Source organism: Limulus polyphemus, unplaced genomic scaffold, assembly GCF_000517525.1.
Source record: "Limulus polyphemus unplaced genomic scaffold, Limulus_polyphemus-2.1.2 Scaffold1075, whole genome shotgun sequence".
Taxonomy (NCBI): Eukaryota; Metazoa; Arthropoda; class Merostomata; order Xiphosura; family Limulidae; genus Limulus; species Limulus polyphemus.
In genome coordinates, this window is record NW_013666685.1 from 63101 (window position 1) to 74250 (window position 11150).

Below are 11150 nucleotides of genomic sequence, written 5' to 3' on the forward strand. Positions count from 1 at the left end.
TTAAGCAAATACATTGTAACTCATAAAAGTAAAACTTAATTGAAGTTTAAAAAGTAACAGATTAGATATGATTCTTACTAGATATTATTAATTAGATTCGAATCGTGATTCGATAACTTGACAGGTAATCATGTTTTCAGGATGCTGACAAAAGCACATTCACCGAGGACAATTTTTCTGTGTCGAGAGGAACGCTAGAGATTCAGTAGTTGGGATAAGTCCGTAGAAGGTGGTCTTAGCCTAAACCTATTCATACTTAAATTCGATGACGTGGAACCGACATTGAGAATGCGAATGGGCACCTGATGATGACAAAACCTTGTTGAAACGTTGTACATTTGCTGTTATGTTAAACTTATATTAAAGTTTTTTCTTCATTACCCATTCAAGCCGTCTCCAAGCATTACTATTTATACTTAAAATAAAAATATGTTTATGTGTGTCGCCACAGTAAAGTCCTTATGTTTTTTCTGAACTAAGAAAATTAGATAAATACACGTTTTTCTTTATTTTCGAGTACTTTTTGTTTGTACATTTTTATCACTTTAGCACTCTGGGGCTCATGAAAGTTCACTGTCATGAAATGATAAGGGTTTATTTCAACTTATACTGCGGATTGAAAAAAGGCAAAAAATTAAACGTTTTCAAAAAAAAATGGAAAATAAAAAACACTAAATTATTTTATACGACTTCTAATCAGTTTGAACTATAATATAAAATATTTCTCTCATTTATATGCGCGTTTACCGTATACGTACCTCTCCTTGAAAACTTGAGAAATCTGGCACGTTACTACTTTTTTCCAGTTTTTATTTTAGTCTTTTGCAGAAAAGAAACTTGCAATTTTGACCAATGCTATCTTTGTCCTTTCTTTTTTAAGCAGATGGTTTGATATTGAATTAACAGTAATATTTTCCACACGTGTTTCTCTTTCATATAACACACATTGCAAAACAATGTATGTTTTCTGAATAAGTCATCGGCTTTACCATGACATGGAAAGAGTACATTGAAAGTGGCCGGGACCACGCAAAGAATGAAGAGCTTTGAAAGGTGTAGATGAAGAAAGGCAAAGAAACCCTAGAAAAAATGGTACGACACATAGAAACTTGGAGCGTATATGTAGCAATGATGACACAAACGCTGAAGAGGAAAAGACGGATAACTCTGTTACATTAAAAACGTTTACGTAGTTCGACATTAGTTCACTACCTATAATACTCTAATATTATCAGAAATTTCGACAAATATTCAAACTTAGTGAAAAATAAAGTTAACTGAAATGATAAGAAACATATTTAATTTTCTCTGCTGAAAATCGACAAAGAAATTAACTTCTTTTGTGAACGAGTAAATGAATTTTATAATTTCAGCTCTTTAAATACTATCCAAAATTTTTCTGACACTATTCCTGTTACATTAATGATAATCAAATTTCAAATAAAATGTTATTTATATATTGCCCACAGTGTAGTTATATCTATTAAAACACTCCCGATTGTCGTATATACAGTCAGCTTGCTAAAATAATTTTATTTTTCCAGATGACACACACACACACTGAGATAAGTTTATTTTAAATAATTTCTTTACTATTTGTATTGTAAACAATACACAAATATTATTATTTTTTTGTTAAATACTTTCTGTAAGCGCAGCATTAAACTGTAGTTATATTATGAATAATTTAACGTGGTGAAAATTCTTCGAAAGTTTTTTTCGTTAAGATTGTATTACATTAAACAATTCATTAACAAAGTAAACTCCTATGGTGATGTTAGCTCATCATTGTATAATGATTCAAAGATCATCACCAAGCAAAATAAGACATAAGACACGTATGACTGTGATAGAATGTAAATTTCATTAACCTTCAGTATACATAAATACCGAATACACCGGAAAACTGGAAGCATACATATACAATTATTAGTTGTATCGCTTCTTTGGTAACTTGTTCATGTCGTAATAATTGTATTTTCATAATTATCTCTTATAGAAAATTGTATTGTACTTTTGATAGCTTATGAAACCAGGAATGAAAAACAGATTTAAAGCTGTTAGTGGGATTAACATCATTTGCCACCAGAGGTCTTGATTCAAAGTAAAAGGCAATGAGCATCATCGTTGGTTTAATGATTTCAGACGCACAAAACCAATAAATGTATGAAACAATACAGTTTAAATGCTTTTGCATAAACTAGTTCAACAATATTTAGTTTATATCCAATAACACATGCAAAATAATTTGAAGTAAAGGACAAGGGAACGTTCAAGGTTTGCACCACTAGAATATAATAACATAATCAAGCATCAAAATAAAAATCACGTAACTATCAGAACGTAAATTGTAATGATGAAACGGCGTGGTATCTGAATATCTTGTAAACATGAATATCTTTCGTTGTGCTCAACAGCATGTTATCAAACAGTTATATTAATACATTGAGAATATTAAGCAAGAAAGACTTCAGCATTCTTTTCAGTTTGTAAATGCAGAGTCGTTGAACATACTAGTCTTTTTTTTTCTCTTCTACTCAACTTTTATCATCCTTCGTCATTTATTGTAGCAGAAACATATATTAACGTTACTTAATATGTATACCAATCTTCTAATGTTGGAAGAGGTCTAGTAATTCAAAACGAAGCATAAAATAGTTAATAAAGTTTGATTATCATGAAAGTCTTCTGGTAGTTGTTCATAAAAAAATAATAAATTATTTTCTATGAACCTATTCAATGGCTTAGCCGGATCCCGCCTTTCCTTGTTTCCGGAATCTATGGGCGGAGCTGATCGTTCAACTAAAATTAAGACATAATATTCGTTAGCATACTTAAACGCAAGGTTATAATCCAAAAGGACTACTAGCATTAAACACTTTCTGAAGTAATTTAGCATAAACCTATAAACTTTTATGTATTCAACAAATATTCCATTTATTATATTCTTGGGACCCCCTGTACAGCTCAACGGTAAACTTGTATTATCATTATTAACCATGATTGACAAGAACAGTTGCAAGCAAATACCTCTAACGAATGCGAATACTTCCCTTAAATCTATTTTTGATAACGTGTTTTTAAAAATAGCATACTGTTGTTAACATACGTGAAAAATACACCCAACAATCAGTAATACTTAAACTCTATAGAGATGTCGTTAAAACTGCACAGTGTTTTCAGTGTGTCGTTATTAGATTTTTTGGTATCAAGAGCATTGTCATTTTTTTTAACTAGCTTCTTCTATTTAAGTTCACAATACCTTATTTATATTTAAAATGTTAATATTTTCCTAGCTTTAAGAGAAAACAATTGAAAACAAGAACTAATTTATTTTTTTAATTGATAAAAACACGTTAAAAGTTATTTATTTAAATAGTATGAAAATTTTGAAGATAAAATTATTTTCAGTTTATCCTTACATAATGAACGGCATAACATTCACTCAGAGGGACAGTTGTAGGTTTACAGACTTACAGTGCTAAAATCTGGGGTTCGATTCCGAGCGGTGGACAGAGAAAGTAGTTCAATGTGACACTGATTTAAAACAACCAAACATATTATCCTGTTTGAGATTTTTAGATTTTTCGGTTCATTCTTTCATGACGCATGACTAAACATTTTCAGAGTCTGTTAGTCTGTCTAAAGTTTCATACCAGTAGCTTTTTCTCAATTACTGTTATCCCACTTCAACTGGATAAGTATATAATAATCACTTTCAATTCAAGCCATAAACATTATAATAATCAGAATAATTAACCCAAATATCATTATTATTACAAAGAAATCGCGTAATATCACCGTATATTGCACTGAATACATGCATACCAATAGTATTAGAGCGTTTCAACAGTATTAGGACTTAATAGTGACGTATAACAAAAGCTCTGAGCTGTTTATTGTATTAAGATGTGGTGAAAATAATTTTATAGCAGTAAATCTGACACTACATAATTACACAAATGACAGTCTTAAAAGTTCCAAAACGTCTGGTGTTTAAACAATTGGACAGTCGCACGACTCTCAACAATTTCATGACTGGAAATCATCTAGTGGGACGTTAGAAATAATTTTAATAAGAGTAAGTAAACCTGTAATTTTAATGATTTTTTAAACAAAAAAACAGGACTTAATAACGTCCCATAAAAATTACAACACATATGGTGTGTAAACAATTAACGATAACAAAAATGGTTCTGTTCATGCAGCGTATTAATACAGACTTTTAGATATTCACAATTGTATTTTTAGTCAGAAATATATATATATATATATATATGTTAAAATAAATGTATTAATAAAGATACTTTTTTTTGTTTAGTTCGTTTCTTTTAGTACTTATAACACATGGAAGATTGATACTGTAAGGAATATTTTCCACACTATTAAGCTTTCCATTTATTGCTATCTGATGTAATTTTTATTACACAATAGATGATAAGAATGTGTTTTTGACTACTTAATTCAACACCTATAAACTTGTTTCTCTTATTAACAACTAGCTGTGTAAGACCTAAGGGTAGAGTTCTAACTTAAATTCACTGACTCAAGCTGGGTAATAGGATTAGTATTGCTTATCTCTTTAAACCTAAACTTTCACAAGGTCTTTACGCTTCAAATGTCTTCAAAACTTATCTTTCTCGATACATATTGTTTGCTGCATTCTCATATTTACTTGTAAATGATTTTAAGAGCCCTCTTTATCCAGTAAAATAAACATTCGAGTAAACCTTAAATCAATAACATAATTTACGCATAATAAGAAAAATAAACATTCAAATATTAGCTTTACACAATGAGTTAGAAGTACCAATCTTAGCTTCTACAGTAATAAACGCTACCCACAATGAGTTAGAAGTACCAGTCTTAGCTTCTACAGTAATAAACGCTACACACAATGAGTTACGAGTAACAATCTTAGTTTCCACAATAACATATCAGAAAAGAATTGGAAGTCTAGTAAGTACAAGAACAGGATGCGCAGTGAACAATATTTTTAACAACCCTGTAGATGGCAGGAATCTGTCGACATGTCATATAAAAAGAAAATATTTTAAAGTACGGAATGATGGTCTGGATAAGTAGATATTGGTCTAAACGTAACCCGGGAAAAAAGTAACCAGAAATATATCTAGTAATGAACAAACTCGTCAGATACTACGTCGTTCACTGCATCGCAAGAAAATATCTTCGCATGCTCACATATCAGTTTTTTATTCCTGTGCTCGATAATATGTTCTTTATTAAAGTATGATTACGATATCAAGTTTCTTTCTTACATCAGTTAGCCGGAGTATAATCTAAAACTGTGTGACAGATAATGTCCACTGGTCACACTACGAATCAGTTAAAGCTTTCAGCATTTCTTGGTAAAATATATAATTATTATAAGATCGATGGCTCTAATCCATTTAGCAGTTAGTTAGCCGCTAACTTACTTCAACATCGATGTGCCTGTATATCTCTTTGACTATCTGTCTTTTTACCTCTATATATATATTGCAGTCTATCTTTTCCCTCTCTGGCTTACTTAACTGTGTAGATTACTAATGACAGAATGAAAGGTAAACGTGTGTTATATCAAATCTATTACAATAATTGTCTTGGTATTTACGTAAAAGCGAACGAACCATCCTACACGAGTAAGATACGAGCCAAGAAACCGAAGGCATTCATTATAAACGCTGTCCGAAAGAAACGCCCTTATTCAGGACAGGTGGGATTCCTTGAGATGTCATTGTAGACAGTAATTTACAGATCTCCGTGAAACAGATTATCACAGCTCCATTAAATCTCTGTCCGTCGCGCCCTATTCATGTAATTATCTATGGAATGAAATAAATTATGAGAAAGTCGAGCATTCAGCAATAGGAAAATGTGTAATTTAAATAAGAATAAAAGTTGAGTATAGGTTGCACTTTAAATATACAGGGTTCGTAAAATGTTATCCACGTCATTTTTCTTGTAAGTATTCCTTTAAAACATCTCCCTATCAATAGCATTTTACTTCTTTGTTGATGTTGAGAGGTATTGTGTTTATCATAAGAAGTTTATTTTTGAAAGGATATGGGTTTTCTAATAAGGAGTTAAACCAAAAGAAATTTGTTTTTGAAATGGGTATGATTTTTGAATCATGAGTTATATCATAAGAAGTGTGTTTGTGAAAGGGATGATTTTTGAATAACGAGTTATATCGTAAGAAGTTCGTTTGTGAAATGTTATGGCTTTGAATAATGAGTTACAGTCTTATAGATATCCTTCTGATGAACAACAAGGTAAGATTACATATAAAATTGCACTTGTTCCGAGAAATATTTTCATCCATGTTTTAAATTTTATCGTGAGAAATAAGGAGAAATGTATAATCTAAAATAAATCAATTTTCAAAATGATAAAAAGTTACAAGAAAAATAATGACACTACAAGCATCGAAGATATAATAATAACACTTCTGTACTTACCCTAAGGTCGTCATGGTAACGATAGTGTACCAGAAAGCTGATGGAATGCTAGTGAAGTTAGTTTTATCAACGTTTTTCTCAGCATAAAACATAACCGTAGCGAAAATAATGATGGCCATGGCCAATGAGAAGACTAGAAACCCCAGTTCTGAAGCGCAGCTCTGTAAGGTATACCCCAAGATACGAAGTCCTTGTGAATGACGGGAAAACTTGAAAATCCGAAAGACCCGGAAAACTCTCAGCGTAACGAAAGCTCCGGACAAGTCCTCGTTATCGGTGAGACCGAGACTGATATAGTAAGGAAGGATCGCCACGACATCGATGATTGACATGACACTTCGCATGAAGTGGCACCTGCTAGGCGCTGCATATAAACGCAACAGGTATTCAGCCGTGAACATCAGCACGCAGGCAGTGTCCAGGCAGAAAAACGCGATCTTGTATGTCTCTCCACATGAGAGAGAATCTTCTTGGTCAGGTATGAACCCACACGGAACAGTCTCCACCACGTTGGCCATCACGGACACCGCAATGAAAAACCCCGTTACGTAATAAAACACCAAAGCCGCCGTGCTGGTGTGGGGGTTCTCAAAGGCCCGCCACATCTTCTCCCTTATCGTATAGTTGGAAGTATCAACTTGTTCATTGACCTCTGATAACTTGTCGTCCATGATTCGTTCGACGTTCTCCCGTTTCTTGTCCCTGTAGTCCTCGTAACAACAATCGCCGATAACATCTGGAATAATCCCAAAAAAAGCCAGCTCCTCGTCGAAAGCCATGAGGCACTCATATTTCGGGAAATGCAACCTTCCCGTTCGGTAGTAATTCAGGACGTGGCGAAATAGATGAGGATCTCTGTCAAAGAAGTATTCTTGATTTTCTTCGTCGTAGAAAAATTCTCTCTCATTTGATCCTAACAGTGTATCGGAATATTTTTCCACTGTATTCCTCCAAGTTTCGAACTTGCAACCGCTGACGTTGATGGTAAATTTTTCATCCTGTCTACCTTCTTTTTGTTTTGTAATCGGTGGTGCAGGCAGAGGGTTGTTAGCAATGGGAACCCATCCTATCGCAGCCGCTCGGGCGAAAGGCAGCCAAGCTGCAACAGAGGCCATGTTTCTCGCCTCTAGGAGTAGCGGAACTAAATCTTAGTGCTAGGTATAGGTGGTAGCGTACGTGGATGCTACTACTCCGTTGTATCTGCGTACTTCAGGAAAGCACGAGGATTGTTAGAGTTAAATGTTCTGGAATCGAATGAAATGACATTAAATCACTTTTATGACAAAGATATGTGCATTGGCATTGGTTCATAATTTTTAACAACGCTGACGATTCACATGATTCGATTGTAGATTATTTACTTGGCTTCATTAATTCTTTCCTAACATCTTTATTTCCCCATTAGCCTAGTGAACAGCGTTGAACGAAACTAAAACTGTTCTAGGATACCCGACGAAGGTTCTCAGTAGGTATAGCAGCGCCATTATGTGGAGAAGCCACCGTGCGCCGACCACGTCGAGAGCCTTATGGATGCGCACTGACTGCGGCACCCTATCAACCTCGCAATCGTTCTTGTTGTTGCGTGCACTGTGCGTGGCGATGAACGTGAAAGGTGCGCGTGCAAACGTTGAATCTCACGTGGGTATTCATACCAACTAGATCATGTACTGGATTTTAACCTTGGCACTGACTTACGAGTTGTATATTTACATACGTTGGGTATCGTACAGTGCTAGCTAGAGAAGAGTATTATGACCAAACCCTGACGTTTCAACTGTAGTAAATGTTACATCCCATCTAATTCCCGTATATAATAGTATATTTTGTTAAGAGTTACTCATCGCGGTGTGGCTCAGCCGTTATCATTACTCTCGAGTTTAACGCTTCTTATTGCAAATGAGAGCCGAAAAACCCAATTTGAAGGTACTTTATGCTGAAGTTGATTGTTCTTAAGCCCTACCTTACATATTCTTAATTTTTCGCGCAAAGTTATGTCATTCCCAGGCAAAAGGGGATCGCGGGTGACCGCAGGCTTCATCTAGTCCCGGCGGTCACCATAGTGACAATGACGTCAGCAAAGGTCGGCATTAAACAGACGAATCACCACGCAGAAATTGTAAGCACCTTCACTCACTTCTTATTCCTTAAGCACTATTTTTTATAGAAACTTCGTAACCTTTCCACAGCAATTCTGTGAGCCATTGCTTGGAAATTGGAAGATATCAACTGAGCTCGGCTAGGTTTAGGTTTGAGAAACTACAGTAAATAATGTAGTGTGAGAAAAAGTCGATTGAGTAATATACCTTCTTATTTGTTGGAATTCTCGTTAAGCAAGTTTTTATAAAAACTTCTTACATGTATATATATATATAAGTAAAAAATACAACATTAATATCAATACACTAAGTAATGGAGCAAACTTTAGGATGACAGAACGTTTTACTTGAAGAACATGATACAATATATATGTTTTTCACTTACCAAGAAAAGGAAAGAAAGGGGAAAAAAGGTAAATTTCCTAAACGTTTATTTAGCGAAAAACTATATAGCAGCTGAAAAACCTTAGTAAAATGATTTAAAAACTACCAAATGAACAACATTTGATGTAGATTATGTGTATATAGAAATATTTGTTTTAAATCTTACCATCTTTTTTACTTGAAGTTTTGAAGCTAGAGCCCAAAGTTAAGTAAGAATCCAAAGCTCTTGTATTTTGTTATAGTTTATTGTACAGACGTTTTACTTCTTATTATCGAGTTTTTATACAGTATATTTGCACTCTTATATGTAGATGTGTGAGTATTGAATTATTTCCATGTTTAGTTTTACTGTAATATAGAAAAGTAATGCGCAAAAGTAGTTTTTACAGTAAGTATCACAAATGTTGAAACTCAAATTTCCATTTTGAGAGTAATACCTTATATTAACCACAGATACCATTATTATAATCTTATTAAATTTGCCTAAAATCTTGGAGTATTTTAATTATTACTCTAGTCCATAAGATATTACCGGTTTAACAAAGATTAAGATCGAACGTCATCTTTCTTTTACAATCATACACCAACTCTACGAAATGTCAAGTAAACACAATTCAGTGGACCATTGAGATTTAATTGTAAGCTAATCATATAAAGCTGAATATTGTTACATAACAACAATCGTTTAATCAGAAAAACCTTATAAATGCATTGTAATGCTTATTATTAAAAAATTTATGTGAGCTTATGGAATGTTTATGGTAAATGAGCACTCCATATAGTTGGTGCTATTCTTGTGGTAGGTGTTTTCACACATCAGAATAATTTATTCATTTATAGATACTCAGAATTCTTCTTATGATTCTTCTCTTGATAAATTCATTTTTCCTTTTATGATGCCCCCCAGTGGCACAGCGGTATGTCTGCGGACTTACAACGCTAGAATCCGGGTTTCGATACCCGTGGTGGGCAGAGCACAGATAGCCCATTGTATATGTTTGTGCTTAATTACAAACAAACAAACCTTTTATGACGATTGTTTAGTATCCAGCTTTTCCAGACTTTTGAAACTGGTATCCCATAGAATGTTAAAATTTAAAATGTAATAGTAGGCTCTATCATTTTCACATTTTCACTCTATAGAATGTACTTTAATAAAGTGTCGCATATAGAAGTATGTTAGATAATGAGAAATTTAGAGCTTTTTTTTTCAGTATGCGCAGGGTATTTTGTCTTTCAGCTGCTACTAATGATTGGTTCCTTTAAAGGTTGAATTAGCCTGTAGCTTCCAGTTTAATTCTTTATACGTAATCAAGACTCCCGGCAAAAAATAAACCATTTTTTTCTTTGCAAAATTCTATCATCTCGTTCCATAAATAACCTTGCCATATCTGGTATAGTTTATAATAGAGTTCTAATAGGATTTATGAGAACAAAATCCAAACGTAACAAATAATCTGATAATACAGACTGACTTCCCTACTTTACAATTATAGAAAGGAATAAACTTATTTGTTGATGGTTTTTTTTTATAAACTGATCAGTGTTTTGTTTTCTTTAGCTTCTGTGCATCATCCAATGCAAAAGCCCCCAGTGGCACAGCGGTATGTCTGCGGACTTACAACGCTAGAATCCGGGTTTCGATACCCGTGGTGGGCAGAGCACAGATAGCCCTTGAGTAGCTTTGTGCATAATTAAAAACAAACAAACAAACCAATGCAAAAAACAAATAGAAAATCAATTATTTTCTTTCATGATTGATCGTTAAGCTTCAATCGATGTTATAGGTAAAATCCAATTAATCACAATATTTGTAACTGTATATACTGTTCCATAATATCCTGGATAAACAAATCGATAGGTTTTGGTTGACGGTTGAAAACTACTTGATTCTTCGGTGTAATTAATCTCCAGATACATTTTTGAAAGTTTTGATATCTCTCTTATGTCGACGCTTATCTTTACGAAGTAAATAAAGAAAATCAGTTCATGAAGTTTCGGTTATTTTGTGTAGATAGTTTTTGCTCAAGGAAAGCTTTATCGTATGTCTCTTCATATTTTTCAATAAAGAATACCCGAAAAAAAATCATTGTTCCTAAAACTAGGCTACTAACTCTTTCCAAAGCTTGAGAAGAATTTCAATATTAGTTTTTTTATATGTAATGACGTAATTACAGTGAATATTTATATATTTTTTTATTTTGCTTCA

At 33.4% G+C, this 11150-nt stretch overlaps 1 protein-coding gene and 1 long non-coding RNA gene across 3 annotated transcripts in view; one reads left to right on the forward strand and one right to left on the reverse strand.

The window, feature by feature from the left end:
- Nucleotides 1-238: 238 nt before the first annotated feature.
- On the reverse strand, nt 239-7970 carry LOC106462017 (potassium voltage-gated channel protein Shal-like). The gene is made up of 2 exons (XM_013921884.2): nt 6462-7970; nt 239-302 (listed from the first exon to the last, which is right to left on the reverse strand). The coding sequence occupies exons 1-2, from the start codon at nt 7574-7576 to the stop codon at nt 257-259; spliced, it is 1161 nt and encodes a 386-aa protein (XP_013777338.2). The 5' UTR covers nt 7577-7970; the 3' UTR covers nt 239-256.
- A 294-nt stretch (nt 7971-8264) lies between these two features.
- The window catches only part of LOC111086414, a 40446-nt gene continuing 37560 nt past the window's right edge, over nt 8265-11150 (forward strand). Inside the window, exon 1 of one of the 2 annotated variants that reach the window (XR_002611130.1) lies at nt 8265-8577. This is a non-coding gene — a long non-coding RNA (uncharacterized LOC111086414). Of the gene's footprint in view, nt 8578-8698; nt 8971-11150 lie in introns of those variants that run through there. The other variant, XR_002611129.1, reaches the window with a different exon arrangement.